Source organism: Antennarius striatus, chromosome 1, assembly GCF_040054535.1.
Source record: "Antennarius striatus isolate MH-2024 chromosome 1, ASM4005453v1, whole genome shotgun sequence".
In the NCBI taxonomy this organism is placed as follows: domain Eukaryota; kingdom Metazoa; phylum Chordata; class Actinopteri; order Lophiiformes; family Antennariidae; genus Antennarius; species Antennarius striatus.
Genome location: NC_090776.1, coordinates 11,828,720 through 11,854,089, shown reverse-complemented (window position 1 = coordinate 11,854,089; position 25,370 = coordinate 11,828,720). Strand labels below are relative to the sequence as shown.

Here is a 25,370-nt window from a genome sequence, read left to right as displayed (position 1 = left end):
AGTGCTGTTCACGCAGTACCAAGCGCATTTAATGCCAGCAAGGGCTGGTTTGAAAAACTTTAAGAAACGCTTTGGACTTAAAAATGTTTCTCTGAACGGAGAGATGGCCTCTGCGAATACCACTGAAGCAGAAGCGTTGGTGAACAATAAATCCAAAGCAATCATTGAGGAAGGGGGATCTAAGCCTGAATAAGTTTTTAACATGGATGAGACTGGCTTATTTTGGAAACGAATGCCGTCCCGCACCTTCATCATGCAGGAAGAAGCCAAAGCCCCAGGATTTAAAGCTCAAAAAGATCGCTTGACTCTGGTTATGTGCGGAAATGCTGCAGGTTTCATGATTAAACCAGGGCTTATTTATAGGTCTAAAAATCCCAGAGCACTGAAAAACAAAAACAAGGATGATTTGCGCGTTTACTGGATGTACAATGCAAAGGCTTGGATGACAAAAGCGCTCAATCTGGATTGGTTCAAAAACTGTTTCATCCCGGAGGTCAAGTGTTATTTGAGAGGAAAGGGACTAGACTTTAAAGTGCTTCTGCTCGTTGACAACGCCGGACGTCAAGCTGATGATTTGGTATATGATTGTGTGCAAATCGAATTTCTGCCGCCAAACACTACATTCCTGATTCAGCCCATGGACCAAGGCATCATCCGTGCTTTCAAGGCTCTCTATACGCGCAACACCCTGCAACATCTTGTTGACGCTATGGACTCGGATCAAGATTTCTCACTAAAAGACTACTGGCGTGGATACACCATCGCATCATTTCTCCAAAACATTCAGAGGGCCATTCAGGATATGAAAACTGAAACTTTGAATGCCTACTGGAAAAAACTGTGGCCAGAGGCAGTGCAAACCCAACCGGAGGCTCGCTTGAAGAGGTCTATCACTCTGCCGTAGATACAGCTGTGAATCTTGCTAAACAGCTTGGAGAAGACGGCTTTAATGACATTAGTCCGGATGACATAAATGCCCTGATTGATGCAGACGCAGATCTGCGATGATGAAAGAGAAGAGGAAGAAGAGGACACAAGTGTGGCTAAAGATGAGGAGGAAGGACTTACACTTGGTCGCTTAGCAACCATGGTGAGAATGGCCACTGAACTTCAGCGAGTAACTCAAGAATGGGACTGTAATGAACGATGAGCCGTTCATTACAGTTCTCCAACATAATCGATGGTAGCATGTCGGTGTATAAGGATCTTTTTGTAAAGAAGAAAAAAGAGCAACAACAACTGCCAATCACTATGTTCTTCTCCCGAACAAACACACCTGTACCGCGGGCTTCAAAAGAAGAAAACACTGCAGAGCAGAGTCAGGATGCAGCGACTCAGTCTGAAGAGCAGTGAAATACACCTGAGTCACTATTTGTCCGACTGTACTTTGTATTTTTTTCATAATCATTTAAATTTTCTCCCGTTTAATCCAATTACTCGGGTCGCGGTGGGCGGTGCTAATCTCCGCAATTTGAAGCCTTCTGTTCACATCGATGATTAAAATTATTATTTGACAGTACAGTACAGAATTTATTTGTTGAAAAAATGTTTCTAAAGTATTTTTATTTGTGAAACAAATGTTTGAGCCTTTAAAATAGTTTGTTCTTTCTTTTCAATGTACGTAGAGTATTTAATTGTATAATTATAAAAAAAAAAAAAAGGTTTCTACTTCACGGATTTTGCCCCTTCACAGGTTCTTTTTGGAACATAACCCCAATAAACAAGGGATTACTGTGTATATATATATATATATATATATATATATATATATATATATATATATATATATATATATATATATATATATATATATATATATATATATATATATATATATATATATATATATGCATCAAATACACTTCATGTATACTTTGTATTTCATAATTTCCTATTGCATGCGTTGTATTCATTAATGCACTTCATGTTCTGAGTTCATAAAAACCTTGTTCTGTAAATTGTTCTCTTACTTTTGTGATCAAAAACATTGATTTGGATCTCAATTTTGAGGATGTTCTGTAAATATTTTTAAAATAAACAGTAAATATAGCAACTTCTGATCAATCCATAAAAATTGTCAGACTTAAAATAATGTACCGATTTAAGCCCCACCCATTTCTGGTCAAACCACACCCACTTTTGGTTCAAGTCCCGTACATTCTGAGTACAGATACAGATACAGACCATTTAGATGACTGAACAGATACAGATAAAGATAGTGGTGTACTTGCTCATCCCTATAATTAACGTCTGATTTTCTGTAGTTTACTTACCGAAAAGGATGCACAGTATTCCTGCAGCCTGTGTCGCCCACATTGTGACTGTCAAGTAAAAACAAGAACACAGTTCGGGTGTGGGGAGTGGGGTTTGTTCAGACGAATCCACCTGGTTTTATCCTGCTGATGTAGAAAATGTAAGCATAAGCGGACTGAAAACAGGTTTCATAATGGCGGGGGTAAAATTCAACGAGTTTGAGATCGTCACTCAAACTTCGGGATTGTCCGTTGACGTCATGATGTCCGTTATTATTAACTGCTGCGCGAGTCTCTTCTCCTCTCCTCCGTCCACACCTTCAACTGAGCACCTGGTGCTGTAGGTAACGGAGGACGCACGTAACGGTGGAGGGGGGAGGGGCAGGTAGGTGCGAAAGGAGGGCTGTGAAACGGGAAGTTTCTGAGATGAATTATTAACGAACCGTGTTGATTAGATTCTGTCTGAAACCCGAGTCCCGTCAGAGGAGCCAGAAGACACACACACACACACGCACAGACTCACAAAGCCAGACGGTTTATTTACCGATATCTGAACATTTAAAATTATTGATAATTATTATTATCACTGGCACAGAAGAACCCCACAGCCACACATTTTATAGACGGCATACAACTACTTCTCAGAACAAAACTGACTGAAATGACCATCATTTATGACACCACAGCTGGAGAAACTAAATACAGATATACAATAACACACTACTAGCTGTTGCATCACCTCTGTCATGTATAAAACAGGCTATTTTCCAGTAGGGACACAAGTCTCTGTCTGTACAGTAATCCCTCACGCATTCGCGCATCTACACGTGCAATTTCACCTCATCGCTGATTCTTAGTAGGTAATCACATGATACCATATGCGTATTCTATTGGCTGATGGCATCCGGAAGTGTGCTACGTTCCATTAGTCTCGGAATGCAGCATACCTCTGTGAGACACAAAAGTGCTTTAAACAGTCGATAACAGTGTGAGAAAAGGTTATTTGAGTGTGGTTCCTGGAACGCATTAACTGTGAGTAACGAGAGCGATGTATTTCCACTACAATCTTACAGCTGCGGAAGTGCACCACATTATTTACACACATTGCATAAGAGCAGGATTTTTTTTTTTCATTTTTAGTATATTTGTCATTTTATTTTGTCGTAATTGATTTGACATAAATGAAACTGAATTACAATTTAATTACATTAAATATGAAAACCTAGATAAATAAAATGCTTGTACTCACCAAAACAGCTGGTCAAACGGCTTATTTAAACACAAAATCCATTCTCCTTTCTTTCCTCAAGAACACTCTGTTAGCTAGAACAGGTTAGCTCGTTTAGTTTGGCTAGAACATGTTAGCTTGTGCAAATTAGCTACAACAGGTTAGCTTGTTCAGGGATCGGACCATCGTCTCACTAGAGCTTCTCTTCAAATGGGTCTGCATAGCGCCGCCTTCTCAGAGTATCCAATCACAGGACATGTACACATCAGGACGTGGGCTAGCTAGCAGGTCCTAGAAGGCCAACTCATGATCTGATTGGCTATCACATCTGTCTGTTAACTATATGTTACCTTTCACTCACAGTGCAGGGAGACCTGCACTGTGATGGTTGGTGGGAGCGGGAGACGATCTTTTCATAATCATTGTGAGCTTTGTCTGAATTGTTCGTTTCTTTTCTCCTCATACATTTCACGATATGGATTTGATTTTTTTTTGCAAAAACACTTTAATCACATTCAAACATTTTAAAATTTTACATTAGATGAAGCACTAAAGTGCTTCAGAAGAAGATTTTTTGCAAAAAAAACTCGACGGAAAGCGTCGTTTGCCATCCGTTCAGTCCTTGCAAATCTTTCTGTTTGGGTCCATTTCTTCAAAGTGTGCAAGGAGTTTATTTAACAGGGAAAAGCCTTCTGACAAGCCTTTGGCGGTGAACATTTTTTCTGTTTCCTCCTCTTCTTTCTCTGCTTCTCTTCTCTCTTCTTCTTCCACTCTTTCTTCTTCCAGTGCGATCAGTTCTTCTTCCAGCGTGATCAGTACTTCATTCGTAAGTACTGAATTTTTTTGCCGGTTTCACTATTTTCTCACGAATCTGATCAAGTTTTTTGTCACTTTCAAATCCAGCAGAAGAGTTCACATAACGCTTGACAGTTTTTCCATGCGCCATTCATACATTTCTCCGTCACAGCCTCCCAAGCAGCCCAGCCCATCAGTAGTGGGCTGGGCTACTGATCTCACAGTGTGACTGAACAGCGTGTGTGCGCCGTGGGGACTGAAGAGAGCGCGGGAGTCTCAGAGCGTGAGTACTGTGGCAGGAGGGAATGCCCGCATTGCCCGGACATTGTGGTCGTAAAGTCGGTCGGTTGTAAGTTGCATAGGTTGTAAGTCGACGACTACCTGTATTAGATTCTGAAGATCCTGGGCAGATTTCATTCAACCTGGCAACACAAGCTAGCTGAATTCTGATTGGATAAAACCTCTCTAACCTAAAAATAGAACACTGACCCAGTGTTGGCTTATGTCATATTATAACCCAATGTATATATATTTATACATATATATTTAAGGAAATTGCATTAAAATATAATTGACTTTTATCAAATATTATGATTTCTGGTTATGTTAGACCAGCAGAGAAGGCCTTGCTGGCCCTGACCACCCATCAGTGGTCATATGGAAAACTAAGCGTCTTAAAATGAAAACTTTCCCATTGATTTACATCAAGATCACTAGTACTCAAACTTCAGTTATTTTGGTGTACTTCTGTCACTGTGAGAAAGATGCAACAATTAAAACTTGTTCATGTTTTGTTTAAAAATATACATGTATATAACAAGCAGCCTTTATCAAACAGCTAAATGCTTTGCTAATTATATGTAATGATTTGACTCACTAAATTGAACTGAAGAGAAACTGTTGGAAGAACACAAATCTAATTCTGCTTTATTCCAGTCGTCTGAACTCAATTTATTTCATTGGATTCAAATTTGTACATTTACTAAATCCATTGTCAGCTGTTTAAACTTCAAAATGTACCCTATATTGTCAATATGACAAAGACAGATATAATAAATGTAGCTTTTATCACTTTACCTATAATTTTAAACTGCAACTCTTATTCTAATACATCTATAATGTAAGCAAATAAAAACAAAGGACATGCATGAGGTTTTTAACTTTAAAACTTTGTTTCAGAAATCCAATGTAACTGTATATACACTTTACAATAGCATAGCCTGATGGCTAAAAAAAGATGTCTTAAAACATTTTTAAATACATCTTCAGCACAAATAGCATTTCTTGCAAGTAAAATGTTTTAACGGATATTGAAAAAAAAACAAAAACCCAAAACATTAACACGGCCGCTCTTTCCTGCAGAAAATATTCCATGATTAAAATTTAATCCAGGACTTTTCCACAAAGGAGAGCTGTATTCTCTACATGCTAAGTTAAACAGCTCAGTAACGTTACGCTAACTAAACATAAAAATATGTAAGAAAAAAACCAAACACTCCATCTGAAGTCAAGTTAAATCTTCATTAATACATTTAAACGTAGATATGACATGCCTTTTGAAATCAAAAATACAAAAGGTTTTCCTTTGAGGATTTTTTAACGTGAAGCTGCATGTTTAGTACAACACGGTGTACAATAAACTGGCAATGCACATAAAAAATGGGCTGGATGAAGTTTGAAAACGCCTCCTGCAGATCCTTTAGAAGTGAGCCGTGACTGATCATCTCCCCTCACCCCCCAAAACCCAACCCCGGGGGTGGGGTCGCTGTGTCAGGTTGGGGTTTGCATCCTACATGCTGGCAGTCAAGACGGCGAGACATCAAGAGGAGGCAGGAGTTTAAACATGAGAATGACACAAGGGAACCCCCCCCCCCCCCCCCCCCCCGCCAAATCTTAACTCTCTTCACCTCATGTACAAATTACATTCATAGTCTGGACATGTATACACAACTACTTTAGTTGAATAAAAACTGATTCTAAAAGAAGGGACCTCTGATGGTGGGAAACTCGTGGTGGGAGGGGGTACAAGACATTTTAAGTCACAGTACGAGACATGTAGAGAAATCTAGAAAAAAAAGGAGGTGAGGGTCTCCTGGGTTCAGTATCTGCAGAGCTTTTTAGGTCTGATTGTCTTGATCAAAGTGATTTGGGGGGGGGGGTATGTATGGCACTGTACAGGCAAACCAAGCAAATCCCAACACTCTCTTATACTTCAATGTAATCTAACCTGAACAGGAGTTGAACATAGTGAGACACCCCCCCACCCCCCAAACCAACTGTTGAAACTTTGGCCAAGTGTCTGGCGACAGCTTCGCAGGTAAGTAAAATGTCAGTTTGTCTCCAAGCGTCCAGCATTCATTAGGGTTACTCTTAAAACTGTTTAAAAAGGGACTGAACAGAGAGGTGGAGGAGTAGGGATCATACAGTGTGCTGCTGGTTCAGGGTCTGGATCCCTACCATGGATAGACTTCATGACACACTGGTGGAGACGTGCTACATTAGCGGTAGTGCTACTCCAACAGTCACCAAATCACACTTCACAGCAAAAAGAAACAGACCGGATTCAACAAGAATACTTGATGAAGAGTAAAATACCGAACTGACTGTTGACGAATCATAAATCATATTTAAGAAGAATCCTCAGCCAAACATTTAATTAAGGAGCCATTGATTAAATTTTTTCCGACTGCTTGGACTGTCGTTTATGCGCAGCCGTGTTCTTTGAGTAAAAACGCTTACAATAGACCTCGACCAACCTTTTTAAATTACCATATCTTACAAATAGAGGTAAAACACTGAAATGCTATCTTGACACAAAAAAAAAAAATCAGCCAACAATAGAAACCTGACTTGTTTACAGAGGAATGCATATGATTTGAAAAGCTACAGGTTATAAATCTGCCAAACTCCAAAATGAGTGCAAGTGTGTGCGGTTCGGAGTGAACACACACGCGCACGCATCCATGCGCGGGTCGGCCATGCCTTCTGGCAATGAGTGTTGTCGTCATCGTCTTCTGTGTCAACAACTTGAGCACCAGGGGTCGGTTCGGGTTCAGAGGCACCGTCGGAGCGGAGGTTTCCTCTTCAAATCCAATAAACCGGCACCAAGACTTCTAGAGACGGGAAGATGACGTCCAGCTCCGCAGGTTGAGTCAGTCAAAAAGTGGCGTTTCCATAGTGTGTACAATTTCAGCTATACATTTAGAGATTTAGAAAATGTCACCCGGATCATTAAAAATGTTTTTCTTTTGACGTTTTTTTTTTTTTTAAAAAGCAACAGTGGATAAGAAAATGAAAAAAAAAAGGGAAGGAGGCTAAAATTTTAACAATAATGGCAATGTTGTAGTTTGTAATCCAAAGAAGAGGTTGTTTTTTTGTTTGTTTTTTTACACGCATAATGTTTTCAGTCTTTGCATGTTGTCCAACTCTGAGACTGATCCAGTTCAATCAGGGGGCAACAGGTCGTGAAGCCGGAATCTCTCTCGAACGTGCGGCCTAACGTCCTCATTCTGAGTCCAACCGGCAGGAGGAGTCCCAGCAGGAGGAGACGGAAAGAATTAATTAAGATGCAACACTTGCTCAGATAACGGATGATGTGATAATTGGTTCGACGACATCGACCACGCCGGACAACTTACCATCTCAACCAGCTTCTCCAGGAAGGGCACCAGCTTCAGCAGCTCATTGTCATTCTTGTCCATGAACCAGCTCTCTATGGGGATTCCATTGGACAACTGAAGACCAGGAACACAGCAGTGGTTAAAAACCAAAAAAAACCTCACAAGAGCAAGGTCGTAAGTTTCTTCCCTGAACTCAGACTTCTAGGTACAAGAACAGCCATTTAAAATTTTTAAACTTTATACTTTAAACGTTATAGTGCTGAGACTATCTCACGTGTTTATTCATCTCATTTCATTCCCATCTGCAAAGTAACATCACATATCTTAAAAAATAATATAATAATAATCCATCACTTCCCTCTTTTGCTCCTATAATCTAGTTCAAGATGAGAGCAAACTTATCTGTTGATGTCTGACTGAACTGTGGGTTACATTCAGCCTGATCCCCTTCAGGCCTATAATTAAAATGTTCTTACAAGTTAAGGAGCTTAATAACAACCCACACCCTCATTTGTGACCAAAAATGTTTGTTGTGCTGTAGCCAAAAATCTGACAAACACGAAGGTGTCACCCGTTGTTCGACTCGACTGATGTTTGCCGATCACAGGATAACCAACCCACCCAGCGTCGTGTTTTTGTTCACCTGATATGCAAAGGCTTGCGGTGAATTGTCAATGATAATGGTCTTTGACAGATCTCTGCCCAAGATGTTGAGGTCCTTGATGTAGTTTCCCTGGACACAAACACAATGTTCCCGAAACAACCTGTGTCTACAGTTACAGTAGGGAATGAAAGAGGAGACAGAAAAAAAAAATCAATCAGTGACAAGGTCAGGGCAATCAATAATTCAGAAAAACCACAACACTGACACCCCAGCAGCGGAACAGTACACTGGCACAACACGCAGCTTTCAGGGCTCTGATGCTTAACATTCAGAGTTGTGTTAGCAAGGGATTGTTATTAAATAATAATAATAAAAAACACTACCTCACTAGCTGCTTTTTAGGATCCAAGATATTGAGCAGTTTATCTGCATACACCTTTTTAGATGCCGTAAAGAGGATGATCTGAGAAGTGAGAAAATAAGTTCACTTTCAGATCAAACACAACCATACAAAGGCGGCGCAGCCAGTTACACCTACCTCATAGATTTGAGACATGCGTTCCAGAAATTCTCTGAAGAATGGCCTCAGGCGGACGTACACCTGCACAGGACAAGAGCGCTGGTGAACACGTAGTTCTGATCTACGCCGTGAGTTTTACTGGGGGGCATTTTGGTATTGTCACTTTGACAAGGCTCGCTGAAATACTTTTTCACCTGCTCTGAGGAGATGATAGCTCTGTTACTGCATTAAAAGTTTGACTTTGACTCATCACAAATGGGGCGTTAGCACCCTCTAGTGGTGCAATGAAACAAACCAGCCCTTACCTGGTAAATGACATCTTGAAAGAGGACAGGAAAAGTCAGTGCCGCATCCTCCAGTTCATTTAAACTGCAGTGAACCAACGTTTCATCCTAACGGGCCCAGCAGAGAAAAAAAAACTCATGACATCTTGGACAATAAACAGCGACAGTTATTTGTTGCAGTATGTTAATCACTGACCAGGTCCAGGACCAGAGAGAATTCAGGCGTGCTGCGAGTCTTCAGAGGCAGGGCCGGCTTACGGGTCAGCTGCTCTTCAGTCAGAGGAGGAACGTGTTTGATGAAGAAATACCTGCATAAAAAAAGCCCAAATATTTAATCAAAGGACAGATTTAAACCAGATCGCTTCTCAAGTAACCTGGATATAAAATTTAATTCATTCCCCTTTCAATTCACAGAGCTTCCCGAGTTCACCATTGAGAGACTATCTATGACAGGTGTGCTCAATATGTCGATTGCGATCCCGATGGTAGTTTTGGTAGAACATAGAAAGTCCCCTCAATGTTAAGAACAACAAGTCCTTCCGAGATGTTAAAAGAAGCATTCACTGAAGCAGCTGACTCAACAAATTAAAAAATACTTAATGCTTTCAAAAAAAAGACGAAACATCTCTTCTCAAAGCTGCAACATGAGTTGGCAAACTTCCAGAACCTGGCACCAGTGCTGGAGATGCAAGTAATGACCGCACTATACAGAGCAGATCGACAATTATCTGTCAGTTTGAAAAACACTTTCAAGACATTTCTTTGCTTGAGCCAGTCGTAACATTCATGCGCTCTCCTATTCAGGAAGATGCTGAGACTGATTCACTCTCATCAAAAACTGCAACTGTTCAACCTGAACTCTTCTGGAGTGGATGATAACATTTTGACACCACAAGTCAACATTCAGCTTAAGTCTACAGCTCATGGACTTTCGGGAACTCACAGCAGAAAAATACCCCAACATGAAGACATGTTAGCCTACCAGCTAACATGTTTAAGCTCACTTTTTCATGTTTGTCAGCCTTTTCCCACATTAAGTCCAAATACTGTTCCATCATGACTGAAGATCACTTGGAAGTGTGCCTGAAGCTGGCTGTCAGGCACATGGTCTCCCACACACCGACATTTGGGTCTTTTCTGTTTCACTTACGGGTCAAACACCTCCCAGTCCTCCTCATAGGATGCCTCCGGCGGTACTGTTGTAGGTGTAGGGTCCACATATGCCATGTCTGGACTGGAGCCTGGAGCTAAGTCCATAACAAGAAAAAAGATAAGATTGAGCCAACAGTCACTTCCCCATTACCTCACCGTGAGGTCTGACCGTCATCCTCTCAGATTCAAATTGTTTCCCCCGTTTTTACCTGTGAGGGGTGGAAGGTCAGCGTCAGCTACGAGCTCTCCCTCCACCGCTGTAGGTGATATCTCGGGGATGTGCGGAGGTCGTAGAGGCGGCAGCGGCGACACACTGGAATAAAAGTTGGTGGTGGCACAAACTTCGTGTGCGAATGTGGCCGTGCTGGTAGGCGTCTCCACGGACTGCTCCATATCCAGCTGCTTGACTATCTCCTCCGCCTCCAACGCCTGGTCTGGAGAGTCTGACCCAGAGGAGGCTGATGGAGCGAGACAGAGAGGAGGCGTTCAAATCACCCTGATATCACACCGTGACACAGAAAAACAACAGAGGTTACTACGGTTCTGCTTACCATTTTTAGATGGTGAGAAGAAGTTGAATACTGGGGAGAAGATGGTCCCGAGAAGGGTGGTTCTGGGGGGGCTGGTGGCCACCTCAACAGCGGTCGTCGTCGTCTCCTCCAGGGTGCCGTTAGGCTTCTCCTTACTCCTGTCATGATTGGTAGCCTCTGCAAAGGGTGAAGTAATGAGTTCATGAGCGCAAACAAGACAAGTGGGAAATATAGATGACTGATTGGCTGTTTTTCTTCAAGTGCCACTTACGTCCGTTGAGGGAACCTCTCCTGCCAACCCTGCTGATAGTCTTGCGGGGGGAGTCTGTGCTCGGGGTGGTGGAGGTGATCAAGTTGTTGTCCACATCGCAATGAAGGCGTGATTTCTTGGCTGGGCTCTCCTGTTGTGTCTGAATAGAAAAGACACAATGAACAAACAAATGCATCATCTGGACTTCATAATAACAAAGAGTTAAAAAATATCTGGCACCAAGTTTGCAAATCAACTAGTGGGAATGCCTATGAAAAGGTGCAGGAGATGGAAGCTGACTCAACTGTTAAGCAGCATTTTGAATCCTCCCCACATGTTAGGATCACTAATATCACAGTGGATTCGAAGCCCATGGAAACAAATCTAAGAAACGCATTTTTAAACAGTTAAACACCTTGATGAAATCCAACATTATGTATACCAGAGCCCCCCCAGATGTCTTTCCAGAGGGAAACTTCTTTAAGCCGAGTTGACTTTTCCACTTGTTACTATGTCCTGTCCCTGAACACCAAGTCTCTGAGCCAGATGCTAAAATTAGAATGCTGCAGCGTTCCACCAGTCTTTTCTTGGGAAACATGACACTATGCACCAAGAAACCATGGATTTGCATCGCGGCAATAAATCCACTTTTAAAACAGAAGGGGCAAAAGTTTTAGGTAACACAGCGAGTTGGGGGGGACAACTTTAGCTCTAATGAGTGCACTATGAGAAGGTTCCACGCTCTACGACAAAGCAGATGTCATTAGATCGTATGTTTACCTTGATGGCATTTCCTCTTATGAACTTCTTGATGGTTGAGAACAGGCCCCTCCCACCGCTGGTAGGTGTGTCCTCCTCTACTTCTGAATGCCTCCTCTTGGTACGCGATGGGCGGCTGGCCAGGCTGGGGTTCGGCTGCTGAGACGCTTTACGCATTCTCAGCCTCATTGTTTTAGCAGTCACATGTAAGACTGGAGAAACATGACAGATATAGAAAGAGAAAGATAGAGAGATGGGAAATTAATTCAACTCTACAGTCAAGAAGACACTTAAAGCAAATACCGCTTTTAAAAAGTGGACAAGCAGGTTGTTCCTCTGGCCTCATCTGCTCCACTGATGGTTCAGCTTTTTTCCAGCATCAAGGCTGTGGTGTATCTATCTGTATGTGGTAAAGCTGCAGCATTTTCTAGCAACATCTGGATGTATTCAAGATCCCATTTCACTTACATCACAGTGGATCACGGCATCCACAGCTGGCTTTACTTCTAGTTGTACGGTAAAAAAAAGAAGAGAGACAAAACATGCACAGGATTCTACTTTTTCGCAAACTCACAAGAACTCTTTTATTCTGACTATGGCCCAGCAAGACCGACGTTTAACTCTAGAAAACAAGATGCAGGAAATCATAGCTTCTCATATGTGCAAAGTCTGAACAGAAACATATCTTAAGGAAATGAAACTCACTATTTTACAGAGTTGAAGGATGTAATTGGTCAGTGTAGTCCTTGAGCATGGACAAAGAAAACTTAAAAACTATTCATAGTCAACCAAATTGTCATTTGAGCATGCCAGCCCCTTGAGCTTACATAACAGCAGCTGGCTGGAAATGTGTCCGGACATATCCACAACCTGTCAGGAACCAGAAGAGCACAAAAGCTTTCTCCATGTGTGCTGTACGTCTCATATGATGGTAAATGCCCTTTGCTACATCTGTTTTACGTTTACATCGAGGTGTGTTCAAGATCACACCACAGGTAGACTCGCTGTTGCTCAATCTCACGAACAAAAAACATTAGTGTTTGCTTAAACGGCTACAGAACAGTAATATCAAAGTAACTGTGGGAAGTCCATTTACATAAATGTTAATGTTCTAGTTCAAAAAGGATACACTCTTTATTACAGCGTACAACAGGAATGTTTTTGATGTGAAAATGCAAATAAAAAATACCCCAACCATTAAATACCACTGCACTGTGACTGCATTGAAGATGTAATGGTAGTCAGAGTGCCAAAACGCACATCAGAGTCAATGCGAGGTGGAAAGGCAGGACAGGGATTCGATGACGTTATGTGAGGTCCAAACCAGAAGGCTCAGAAACACAAAGTCCTGATCATCTGAGCAGAGCACAAGTACAACCAGCAAGAACACTGATTAGTCAGTTTAGTTCCTTCCTAATGCTTCTGCTCGTATGTCAAGACGTCACTTTACACCCCAAAGGAGGCATTTTAAATGATACATGGCCTTAAATTACGGAACACTGGCATGCTATTGAAAATCATGCACCACCAGGCTGTTGTTGGCTGTTCTCTGTTAAGCGTGAACAATGGTGATGTAAAGCAGGGTTCTGTTGTAATGCGGCTCCATGATGTCTTGTCTCTATTGAAAGCTAAAGCTCAGTTCCATGTTGTAAGACAATGCCAGACGGATACGCCAAGTAAAGGCGATCAGTTGTTTGGAATGAGTACAACTACCAGTTATTGATTAGCATTTCAATCGGTCGCAGGCTTTGTACGATTTTTACTTTGATTTCAAATTCTAAACGGGTGGCCAAGGTGAAATAATGCTTTACCTAAAAAGTAGCATTGATTATTCATTTGAATAAATGTGTGGCACGACAGACAACAAAAAATATGACAAAATCTTTGCTTACAGACTTTGATAGTGATAAAAAAAAAAGCTGATAAATTTTAACAAACAGGTGTCAATCTTGCGATCTCAGAAGTCAGGGATCCTGTTCTAGCAAGAATAACTGATTTGTTACACTTTTATTTAGTTTATATTGTGTGGGCATACGAATTAAAAATATAATTTAAAAAAACATGTCAATTAATGAAATAAAATGTTCCAGGAAATTGGCATGGTATAGCTTGTTATGGCTTAGTTTGTTGCATTTTAAATAATTATATTATGCATGAATTTACAGTTTATTCATTTTAGTTCCTTTGCTCCACACGCAAGTGTTTAGATAAATTTTTTATGTGACATTAAAGTGTGAAATAATTGTGACCGCATCAGTCGGCCCAATGGGAGTCACTGCCACACACATGGCGAGGGAAAGGTTAGAGGTCGGACAGATATCACTAATATCCATTCCCTTCAAGAAAAAATAAAAATGGTGGCGTGTAATTACTTTGGATATCCGCAAAAAAAACCCCAGTATTTATCCTCGAGGATGGATACCTAGTTTGTAAGAAATGTGGGCACAAAGCCTCACCAAAGGAATAAATATCTCCAGCTAGTTCACCCATCTTAACAAATATCACTGGATTTCATGGCTTCAATCCCCAACAACTAAACCAGTTCAGCAACAAACAATCATACATTTTCAGGGACTAAAACAAAATCAGTCGGTTACAGTAAAAACATTTTTTTAACTGAAGCTACACAGAAAGTCACAGTGAGCAGAGAAAACAAGTGACACCACAGTGACACTGTCCATCTGTTCATCGAGCTGCACCTCAAGTTAAGTTAGTTCACCAATCCTTCTATGGCAATACCCCGATCCACCATTCTGTCTATGGACGGTTTGGCATTATGACCACACATCTAAGATAGCCCCTCACTGAAACAGCTTTACTTTAGAGACGCATTACATCATCAACATGCCAAGCCAATCAGAGGCAGAGTAGGTCGGATCATAGCATCATCATACAAAGATTCAAATCCCCTACTTTATGTGCGGACACGCCCCAAAAATCCACACACTCACTTCCCATACCAGGACCCACCGTTACATGCTAATACATTAAAAACAATTGCATTATAAAAACACACAGAAAAACAATCAAACTGCATCTATGAATATATTAATATGAATATTGACACTTTCCAATTACAAAAATTGAGATTAAAAACAACCTACCCTGGAAAAAAGAGCTGTCAAAATATCTTTCAACTCTGAATCATTCTTAAATCTACCAAGCCAGGCAAACTAGCTAATCCATTAATAATTTATCAATACTCCACAGATTTAACGTGTGCAAGACACAACCAGTGAAAATGTTAATTTAGGGATATTTAAGATTATTCATTCATGTAACGAAAAAAAGGGGGGAAAGTAATTTATTCTGATAGGATTACTGAAGTTTTCTACCACCTTTATACAAGGATATTTTGACAGTAAACCCTCTGAAAAAAAGCAATAAACTGTTGCATTATGTGCTCTGGAACCCCAAACTAACAGGGGGGTGCATACTACTATAGAATTATAGTCAGAAATTATTACAAAGCTATTATTGCAAGAGATATGAATAAATCTGCATATTTGTTCTACCTACTACTGCTCCCATGAATTACCTGCACAGGCGTGGATTGCCTTGTACAGTAGTCGAAATATACAATTTACCCGCTCAATACTCTCAATCTAAAATGAAAATGCAGTGATTTTACTGTGTGATGAAACTTTACATATTGGATGGTAACGACATGTTGGATCCGTAAGAGGCACCTTTCTGGGCTATTCCCCATTGACCGGGGATGTTACATGTTAGCTGTACGAGCGGGAAATAAGAACATGAGAGCCTCGGACTGGGTGAGCGAGGCTAGCAGCGGCTCCCCATAGAACCACAGCGGTGGAACGGAGCAGGCCCTGCAGCCTGTGCGGGTTAAAACTCATTTAGATACAACAGTGTGTTGAGTGGGTATAAAAGTGGCTGAACCATATAACACAACTAAAATAATAAAACTATAAGGAGATGACACGGCTGATGCTGTCCACCAAAACCAGCGTTTGCTGAAGTTCCGCTACACAACCTCGGCTAACGAGTTCCACTAGTGGCTAACGCTAGCTGGCTGAAGCTAACCCTCACTAGCATCTGAAGGAACTTCCAAGAGGTACTGTATTCTGGTTAGGCCTTACAAATGTCACTAATACATTTATTTTTGTGTAACTTCCGTTTACTTAAGCACTTTTTCGTTTTGTTTTGTTTTTTACAAAAAGTGACAATTATAGACGAGCGTCACTGTCGGGGGAAAAAAACCAACCCATTCCTTCATGTAAACGACGTTAGCTTCTCCACTGGAACAAATCAAACAGGCTAATTTAGTCTAGCAGTGGGACAGGTTGGGATACTTAAAGTTAAAATAATGCTTTTTTTTAATGTAAGTATGCTAATCGTTTTGAGTGGACTGTCTCCAACGTTACATTTACGTTTTGGGGTTGTTGTTTTTTTTGACAGTGAAACTCGTCGGACCGATGCACAGCAGCTAGTGTTCAGACACGGTCACCAGGTCCTAGCATAGCGGGTATCTGTGTGTTCGCTGATTCGAGCAGCGTCCTCCGATCCGAACACTGCTCCGGCGCTAACACACTTAGCTGCCCAACGTAGCCCCGATAAAAGTTATGTGGTGGAATGCCATTATGTATATTAGCATTAATGTGAGCTACAAGACGCTGGCTCGTTGTTTACTGGTTTATCAATGTGCGGACAGCTTCATTTTGAACGACTAAGTCATGTTATATTCAAATGAGTGGCTCTATTGATCGAACAGGACGGTTACAAGGGCTAGACGTCGAGTCTACCAGGAAATAGCCAGGTCCGTGGTAGGCCGTGTTTTAGCTGCCCTTAGCTAGCTACCTTAGCGCCGCTAAACCCTATCGCTGGTGTCACAAACAAAAACTGCTTCGGGCCAATAGATGCGCGAAAAGAAGCGATGGAGATATTTAACCCGTCATTAGCAAGCATTTCATACATCGCGGACAAAAACAAACACGAAAGAGGTCAATTAAACCATATACCGCCTTACTTTTGAGGTGATCCGCAGAATCTGGAGATAATTACTCAACACCGATTGACCATCACAACGGAGCCAGTAGTTGTGGAGGTCTGCGTCCACTTTTTTTCTTTTTTTAACCCCCCCTAGTATACATCTACTCAAGGGCCGTGTTCGATATGACACATCGCTGTGTTACCAGGCGCCATTTCCCGCCTCTGCTCGCTCTCCTCACGGCGGATACCCGTATGGGACACAGACACACCCCCTGGCCGCCCGCGAACACCCGCGTCAGGCTGCGGCGGGGACGAGCGACGCTCCGGCCTCGGCCGGAGGCTCCGAGTCCCCGGGTCGAATTTAGCAGATATAAGCGCTCAACTCCCGGCATATTCAACAGATTAAAATTAGAGGTTCCTTTCTTTATAATCCAGTTATTGAGAAGAAATGCACTTAAACATCAACTCTGAAGCATCACAATTAAGAAATGACATGGATCATCACCTTTAATAAAATTACATTCAAAGTGCCTTCCCATGAGAAATCAGTTTTTTCCTGGCTGCACACACTGAATTCATGTTGACAGATTTCTCTAAAAGCGAAAGGTTTTCCTCAGTCACTAATGGCGACAGTTCAACTACGTTATGTACAAAAAGTTCTTGGAAGCATGTGTACAGGTCGGATCCACATGTGCTGGTTGATCTTTGCACACTGTGGAGGATGCCAACATTATTTGAAGTATTGCTTAAGCATCTGCATTTTGATCAGTTTGAGGATTAAATTTCAAATTCATGCAATGAGATCGTTCAAAAAACAAAACAAAACAAAAAACAAAGTGTCACAAAGAAAACATTGATTTAATGGGTCGTAATCAAAGTCCTTGGCATTTCTAATGCATTCCCTTTCCTGTAAATAAAAAACAAACAAACCGCCCCCCAAACATTTTATTTACAAGTCCCAAAATTATGTTAGAAAGGCAAAATGTTGAATTAATGTCATAAACATGTCACTGTAAAATTTGTGTCACGCAACCTGAAAATAGCAAAAAAGGAAACAGTTTAGCTGTGAGTGAACAGGACTGTTCTCATGTCAATATGTTATGAACTGAAGCAGTTCTAAAATAATAAATCAGTTAGTGTTACAGTAAGCCGCCTCCAATATGAGTAGAACCATCAGCAAATCAACAGCAGCTAAAGGAGAATGCTATGGGTTTTTGTCTTCATAATACGTTATTCAGAATTAAATCACTAGTAGCAATGTCTGTCCATCAAAATAGTCCATGACATTGACAATGCGCATTATAAATTCTTATTTTCTGTTCCAACTATTTGTCAAGAAAGACCTCGGTTGGAGTGTTTTTAAGTTACAGCCTACGGTTTCCATTCAAAGAATGTCAATAGGTTGTTGTCTTTTCCCATAATCCACAGCTCGGTCTCCCTGGATGTCTCGCTCGTCATCGTCTGGAACAAAAGAAAGCAGTGCAAACATTAGAGATATTAATTATGGATGGATGAATTAATGGAAGGAATAACGAACAATACACACACTTAATTAAAAAAAAAACAGATTAGTTTTGAAATCAATTCATCAGTTGAATAGCTGGATTCCAGTCTGTTGAAGTGTGTAGAGATCTGGTCACATATGATTTTTTTTCCCCCGTCCTTTTTGATTCAGGATATTTTGGGAACAAAATCTTCCTGCATCTCTTTCTACATTGTCAACATACATGTAGTGACAGACATCCAAGATATTTAATACGGAGACAATTTACAATCTGAACACTTTGACACCAAACAGATAAACACAAATCAAAGCCACACTGGAATTTTGTTGGCTGAAAACAAAGAAAGCATTCTCTAAATCCAGTTACATTCTCATTAAATACTAATCTAACAGACACAGACTCATGACAAGAAACAATGACAAAACAACAACAACAACAACATGGTGGACATGCTTTGCAGCAACTGAAGTAACACAGACACGGTGAGCTATATTTATCTACCGGTACAGATGTGGGTCAGATGTTTGATGGGACGGCGGAATGAAGCACAGGCAGGACTGACAGTTCTAGATGACTACTGAGCTACTCGCACAGAGCCACAAGTTCCTGGATCAAGATCCTTATACATGCTACTCTATCAGGACAGATGTAGGGAAGGGTGGGGGGTAGCACGGCAAGGGTGGAGGGAGGGAAGGAGGGAGGGAGGGAAGGATGGATGGAGGGAGCAAGGGAGGAATGGTGGATACACATCTGGACAAGTCCAGTCCCCCCGACCTGGCTCACCTTGTACGTCTTCCTCCCCACCATCACCATCCTCTTCCTCATTGTAGGCCAGCTCGGCCTGCTTGTCGGCCTCATACTCACCCACGTTTCCATCGTCCCCATTGTAGTCCGCCAGCTTAGAGCCGTGTTGCGGATCTACTGGGGACTCGTTCTCATCAAAGAACCGGCCTGTAGGAGGCAGAGAAGGGCCTCATCAGGGAGGGAGGAAAGCCAAGGCAGTTGTAGGGAGGCAGGGGAGGAATGGCTGGAGTACTGCATAATGAATGAGCGAAGGAGCGCCAGATCACACCAAGAGGTTGGCAGCAGATGAGCCAATACACGAAAGCAGAAGTTAACCTGAAGACGGGCGTGTCAAAAGAGTGAAGCACCATCCATCATGGACATGAGAAAAGAAAAAAAAAGAGTTGATGGGAAAAAAGAAAAGGTAGTTCCTTCGGGAAATTCAGGAATGATTTATGCCACTAAACATAAAAATATTTAAGTTTACTTTTGTGGTATGGTGAAGTAGAAAATTTCCACTCTTGTAAAAGATAGTTTCCTGCATTGCACCTGATTTCTTCAAATAAAAAGAAGGCAACAATTAAGGAACCACACAAATGCATAAATCGAATGAGCACTAATGTCCAATCGTAAAAAAGAAAAAGTATATGCTCCTCTCCCCCCTCCTGCAGATTTAAGATTGTGCTGTTGATCAACTGGGAGACAACTTGAGATGCAGACGGGATCTTTGAGCAGCTAGTACACCGGTGGTTAATGTGTCGTAATATGACGCAGGCAAAAAAAAAAAAGATCAAATACGACAAGTTGGGCGGGAAAACAAAATGAAGACGTGAAGGAAAGACAGTTGGTGTTGAGCTGCACAGGCTCGGGCTGACGCATGAGGAAGATGAAAGGAGGGAATGCACAGAGGAAGGAGGACGGAAGAGAGGAAGCAGAGCTGAAGCCTGCGGCAGGAAAGGATCATCTGGGAGATGAGAATATCTCATTCTACGACGGAGTGTTCTCTCCGCTCAGGCAGCTCTTCCCATGTTCACAAATGACTTCTCGTCAAACAGATGAAGATACGCAGAAGAAAAATTGAACCCAGTCAGCAACAGGCGAAACTTACACCGATTGTGTGACAGCAAATTTGAGTTTATCCTCTGCATTGGCACATGTCACACAGCGGCGAAGCACATAGGCGTAGCTGACAGGAGCAGCTGCGATCACACGAATTTCAGGTTCGGGGTGATTGTTTGGCTTTTTTTTCTTTCCAGCCCACCATTTATTTTAACCTCCAACCACCAACTCCCTTGAAAATTAAAGCGTTCCATTTCCCAAAGAGCCGTGGAGGAACTCACTTTGGCGGTGGTGCGCCGGCTCCGGTGGGCCTCTGAGGTGAGCCTGGATGGGGTTGGGCACCTGGGCGGGGTTCGGGGGCAACGGAAGCCCCCTCATGGGCTCGTCAACACCTTTGATAACAGGAGCTGGTGACAGAGAGGAGACGCGTGTGTGTGGATGGCTGAAATCGAGTATCAAAATAGGCGCAAAGGTCCGTTTTCCTTACCTCTGATCTGTTTCTGCTGCTCTCCGAGTTCGTCCGCCTGGAAGCCGACCTTGTTGTCTTCTTCTTGAGCTGCTTTCTGGGCCTGGTTGACGATGATCTCTGGCGCGTTCAGGCCTGCTCGGATCTCCACTTTGTCCTGCTGGAGCCCGGGTCGGTCCAGAGACAGGAACTGGCCCCCGGGGCCATCGGCCGCCCCGACTCCATGTCCGGCGCCGGGAAACGGAATTTCCATCTGCTTCTGAACGACCGACGGTTTCCTCAAAGCTGAGAGAAAAGTGGCAAAATAAAAACAAAACAAAACAGGTGTTCTGTGTTTGATTTACCTCAAGGACAGAAACACTCATATTTAAACCAGTTTTTTTTTTCAACCTAATGTTCAATTGTGGTTTTTAAACATAAACTGAGGTGCTTATTAATCATTGTAAACCAAAACGTCTTCACTACGTGTGTTCTTGGCTTACCAAATTGCATATCATCGACTTTTCCCACTTCGCTGTCTTCGATACCCGGCATGCCGGCATCGCTGCCAGGTTTACCCATCTCTTCTGTAACACAGCATGTGACATGAGTGAGGGATTTACTGACATTTAGCTTTAAGACTTCCCGTTTATTCATTTACGTTAAACAAACGACACAAACACCCGTTGCAACAAACAACTGTTTGCAACAAAGAAAGAGTTGTCGGTATGAAGTTAAATAAGGCACTGCCGTATCATCAGTACCTTTTAAATCTGGGCCGACATGCCGGAGGGTGGGTACTATATGGCGTTGTCCCACTAATGCGTCAGGTGCTCCCGCCTCGCCCCCCTTCTGGCCGTCCATCACGCTCTGAAGGATTCGAGGTGAAGCGGGGAAAAAACATCACAATACAGAATGACTGTGAAATCTGATGCCAATGAAGTGACGTGATCCTCAAAAGACATGACCCCATTAAAAAGGAATGTTGTAATGAGGAAGATGCCTAAACTGATGTCAATCATGTACGTCATTTAGTACATGGCTGTATTTTGTTTTTTTATTTTCTCCATTTTAAATACTCACCAGTCTGAGTTTTAATACTTCTTTCTCCAGCATCTTTTTTGTTTCTTCATATTCCTCTTTCAGCTGTGTGATCTGACGTCCGCACTGAAAACTACATCACACACATTCTCCGTCAGTTTCAACCACTCTTTAAAACTGACAATTTTTTATTTTGGTAAAATGGCAAAAGGGCAGCAGATATAAAGATATTCTAAAATTTTAACAACAACCCCTGTAAGATGAGACCCATATAGAGAAAAATCAACAACTGATTAACTAAACATCATTGATTAGAACAGATATTCAATGAAAAAAATTAATAAGTGTCAGATAAATTGGTGCACCTCTCATATTCCAGTCTCTTTTCAAAGGTAGTGCTGTTTTTCTTCACTTCTTTTAGCTGATCCTCCTTTTTGATGAACTCCAGTTTCAGCTCCTTCAGCTGCTCTATTTTCAGCAACACACACATACAAACACACACACACACACGCACACACACACAAGTCAAGGTTCAATGCTTAATTTCTTATTAATGAACTACAATTGTTCCGAATCCTTTCCCAAAAGGCGGACAACGCCCTCTGCTGGCCAACCAAATTATGACGTCATACCTGTCATTCTCTGGATCTCAGTCATCTGGGTTGTCACATCATTCTGCAACTTCATCTGTACGGGTGACAGGAACACAGGTTTGAGTATCTACTGTTTGAAAGTTGGCAGAGACTCAAGGCAAAAAGCTAGCAACACGTTTGTCTTGTTTGTATATTTGGTTTTCGTGTCGTGGTAAAAACGCCCTGCTACATTATTCACGCTTTAGGGGAAAGAAACCCTGCGAGTTAGTTCAGGACATAGGCTGACAGAAAGGAAATTTAGACTTAGGAATGCAACTTAGATTTTTAAATATTTTTGAATAAATAATTGTGAATAAATATTTGAAAAAACAGATTTCAAACAGCTGAACTGTGGCCCTTATAAAAAGAAAATAGCGGCAGTGATTCTGTTGTCTCATGCCAAAATATGAATTAAAACATTTCCCATCTGATTTCTGAAGGAGGAAACGTGCATTTGGACACACTTTGGCAAAGAGGGGACATAAAGATGAGCCGTTGTGAAAAGAATTACGGTGCAGGAAAGGTTTGAGGGATTTATACAGACATGCTTTGTTTCAAACTTTCCATTATGTCGCCACGGAATGAGCCTGAATTGTCGAACAAGAAACAATTGACGGAGATAGAAGTTCAAAAGGAAAACGAAGAAGGGAAGCTCAGTATTAGTTTAAACATTGTTGTTGTTCTCTCACTGGTGGTTTGCGGCTGAAACAGGCTATAAGGAGGATGGCACAACCGGTCTGCTTACATGTATTTCTTCAAACATTCAGATCCTTGTACGTTTTATTCTGGACCTTTCTCCAATGTAGGACTTGCCGTAAGCATTTATGTTTAAGAAAAAGGTTGGTCTGTTGACAGTGGAACAAATGCTATTCAACACCTGACTTTATCTTGATTACTGAAACAGGAGCTGGACACTTAAGTTACAGAAGAGAACACAGGGAGCAAAGGTTTCTTTTTATTTCACTTCGTTTATACTATACCTCAACCAGGACAAAAATCTAAGCTGTAGACTTTAAATCTCTTAAACAAAGACGTGTCAAACCGCTGAGATGCCTTGCGGGCACACACTGGTTTTCATTGTTGTTGAGCCTCCAATTATTACATTAAAAATTGGCGAACCATCTGAGAAGCTGAGAGGACATTTGACAAGCTGCAGTCGAGGACGGTTTGTCGGTAAATATTATCTCACTGGCAATACTGTAAATGCAAATAAACTCGCCTGTCTAATTATGAGTTACTCAATACCAAACAGGAACTGGCTATTCTTAAACTCCAGATCTAATCTCTACTCTTGAACTAAATCAAAGAAAGGTGGCTAATGCCAACCCATGATAGACGTGAAACAAAAGGAATGTGAGCCTGTCAAGCAAAAAAAAAAAACACGTTAGACTGGATGGAAATGACAGCAAAACATCCATCCACCATTGGCTCTTGTCGCGCAACACTTACTATTAACATACCACTGGTATGGTAACAGTAAGAAATACAGTGGGAACAGCCTTGATGAACATACCACTTTGAGTGAAAAGTGAGCATTAACCTGTGGAATTATCAATTAGATTTGTATCGATGAAAGCACGGAGAGTTGTTTCTTGAAGCTCGTAGAAGGAAATCCCCTTCATAGTGGGTCACCATATTTACAGCTATAGGTTGACATCAAGGTCCAATAGATCGAGCCCCGTCTAAACAACTTTAATTCATAACTCTGTTTTGACAACGTTCATCCTCCCTTCAAGTTCATACATAATCCTGTTGACAGACAAACCAGTTTGATGCCCCACTGGTGCCAGTGGCTCTACCATACCTTATCATCAGTACACTTCCTGATAAGCGTCTCCTGAGCCTGCAGCTTGCCCGCCAGGACGCTGTAGTCTCCATCCTTCTGGTCGATCTGCTTCCTGTGCGTGTCCACCTGCACCATCAGCTCCGAGTTGCGCTTCTCCAGGCGGCTGCGCGCCGCGTCGGTGCGCTTCACCTGCGTCTGCACCTCCGCCAGCTCGTCCAGCAAGCGGCCGTGTTTGTTCGACACCGTCCAGTAGTTGAACGCCAGAATGGCGATGATCACCATCAAGAAGATGAGGATGAAGGACGGGAGGCGGCCTCCTCGTCGGTTTGCACCAAATCCAACCATTATTTTTTTTAAAAAAACACCAAAAAAAAACCCCAACAAAAAACCAAAAACAAACCCAAAGTGTATCTTTAGCTGAAGGGTTCAGAGATAGTCTCCCACGGTAAAACGCATCCGTGTACGTGACATGCCGATTGTATGCGGCAACCGCGCAAAAATGCGAACACTACACAAACAGGTCATGGATTTCACATTTCTATTGATCTCTACTCCCCTTTCTCCTTCCGCACCCAGGACATCTTTCGGAGGGACTCGACCAAACGTCAGTGGGCTGAGATCCTCCAGCGGGGACGTGGCCTAGCTTGACGCACAGCAGGCGAGACGTGGACAGACGAACGGCACCGTGGCAGTGGGAAGCGCCAACACACAACCGACACTGCTAGCTGTAAAAGGCTATAGCCCACGGATGTGCTGCTCTGATAAGACCCCCCACGGGGCGTTCGGTGCTTCCCCCCCCCACCCAACTCAGGGAAATCACGGTCGAACGAGACCAGGGATGGTTTGAAGTCCGCCTTCCAGTGAACGTACGCTCCAAATGACGGTAACGCCGTCCGGCTAACTACTTCACGATAGCTAGTCAGGGTAGACGCGACAGCTGAATTAGATCATATCACTAGAAAAAAAGTGTCGTTTCTTCCTGAAAAAGACGGATTTTATCTCAATTATGCAACGATAACTGGGCGAACGCTAAAGACATAGGTTCGGATCTCACTCCCCACGGCTTTGATGCCTAGCAAGCGTGATTTTCTGCCATGTGTGAAGTTAGCGGTGAGCGGTGGGACACGTTTCCGCCGAGCCTTTCACAATAAAGGTCCGACTCGAACAATTAAGAG

At 42.2% G+C, this 25,370-nt stretch overlaps 2 protein-coding genes across 3 annotated transcripts; both read right to left on the bottom strand.

The window, feature by feature from the left end:
• Positions 1 to 5,206: 5,206 nt before the first annotated feature.
• On the bottom strand, positions 5,207 to 17,170 carry ctdspl2b (CTD (carboxy-terminal domain, RNA polymerase II, polypeptide A) small phosphatase like 2b). The gene is made up of 13 exons (XM_068304643.1): positions 16,982 to 17,170; positions 12,016 to 12,206; positions 11,257 to 11,395; positions 11,007 to 11,162; positions 10,665 to 10,913; positions 10,454 to 10,550; positions 9,500 to 9,611; positions 9,325 to 9,411; positions 9,038 to 9,100; positions 8,883 to 8,962; positions 8,539 to 8,665; positions 7,914 to 8,009; positions 5,207 to 7,784 (listed from the first exon to the last, which is right to left on the bottom strand). The coding sequence occupies exons 2-13, from the start codon at positions 12,181 to 12,183 to the stop codon at positions 7,719 to 7,721; spliced, it is 1,440 nt and encodes a 479-aa protein (XP_068160744.1). The 5' UTR covers positions 12,184 to 12,206; positions 16,982 to 17,170; the 3' UTR covers positions 5,207 to 7,718.
• Positions 17,171 to 17,783: 613 nt separating this feature from the next.
• On the bottom strand, positions 17,784 to 25,307 carry golm2 (golgi membrane protein 2). 2 transcript variants are annotated; one of them, XM_068320788.1, is made up of 10 exons: positions 24,214 to 25,307; positions 22,410 to 22,464; positions 22,143 to 22,245; positions 21,820 to 21,910; positions 21,501 to 21,606; positions 21,240 to 21,323; positions 20,779 to 21,042; positions 20,573 to 20,698; positions 19,233 to 19,400; positions 17,784 to 18,405 (listed from the first exon to the last, which is right to left on the bottom strand). In XM_068320788.1, exons 1-10 carry the CDS (start codon positions 24,538 to 24,540, stop codon positions 18,329 to 18,331), a joined length of 1,401 nt encoding a protein of 466 aa, XP_068176889.1. In that variant the 5' UTR covers positions 24,541 to 25,307; the 3' UTR covers positions 17,784 to 18,328. The 2 variants fall into 2 exon arrangements, with proteins under 2 accessions (XP_068176889.1, XP_068176897.1); XM_068320796.1 differs by lacking the exon at positions 19,233 to 19,400 and having other exon boundaries at positions 24,214 to 25,306.
• Between the last annotated feature and the right edge of the window lie 63 nt (positions 25,308 to 25,370).

Bases quoted from the DNA above. Each gene is read 5' to 3' on its own strand.
- ctdspl2b (XM_068304643.1), bottom strand. From the start codon at position 12,183: ATGAGGCTGAGAATGCGTAAAGCGTCTCAGCAGCCGAACCCCAGCCTG. The intron at 11,396-12,015 runs GTAAACATACGA...TTTTCTATTCAG, and splicing joins TAAGAGGAAATGCCATCAAG to ACACAACAGGAGAGCCCAGC. The intron at 8,666-8,882 runs GTAGTGTTTTTT...CTGTAACTGTAG, and splicing joins CCTAAAAAGCAGCTAGTGAG to ACACAGGTTGTTTCGGGAAC.
- golm2 (XM_068320788.1), bottom strand. From the start codon at position 24,540: ATGGTTGGATTTGGTGCAAACCGACGAGGAGGCCGCCTCCCGTCCTTC. The intron at 22,246-22,409 runs GTATGACGTCAT...TGCTGAAAATAG, and splicing joins TGAGATCCAGAGAATGACAG to AGCAGCTGAAGGAGCTGAAA. The intron at 19,401-20,572 runs GTGAGTTCCTCC...TGCCTCCTACAG, and splicing joins GCCGGCGCACCACCGCCAAA to GCCGGTTCTTTGATGAGAAC.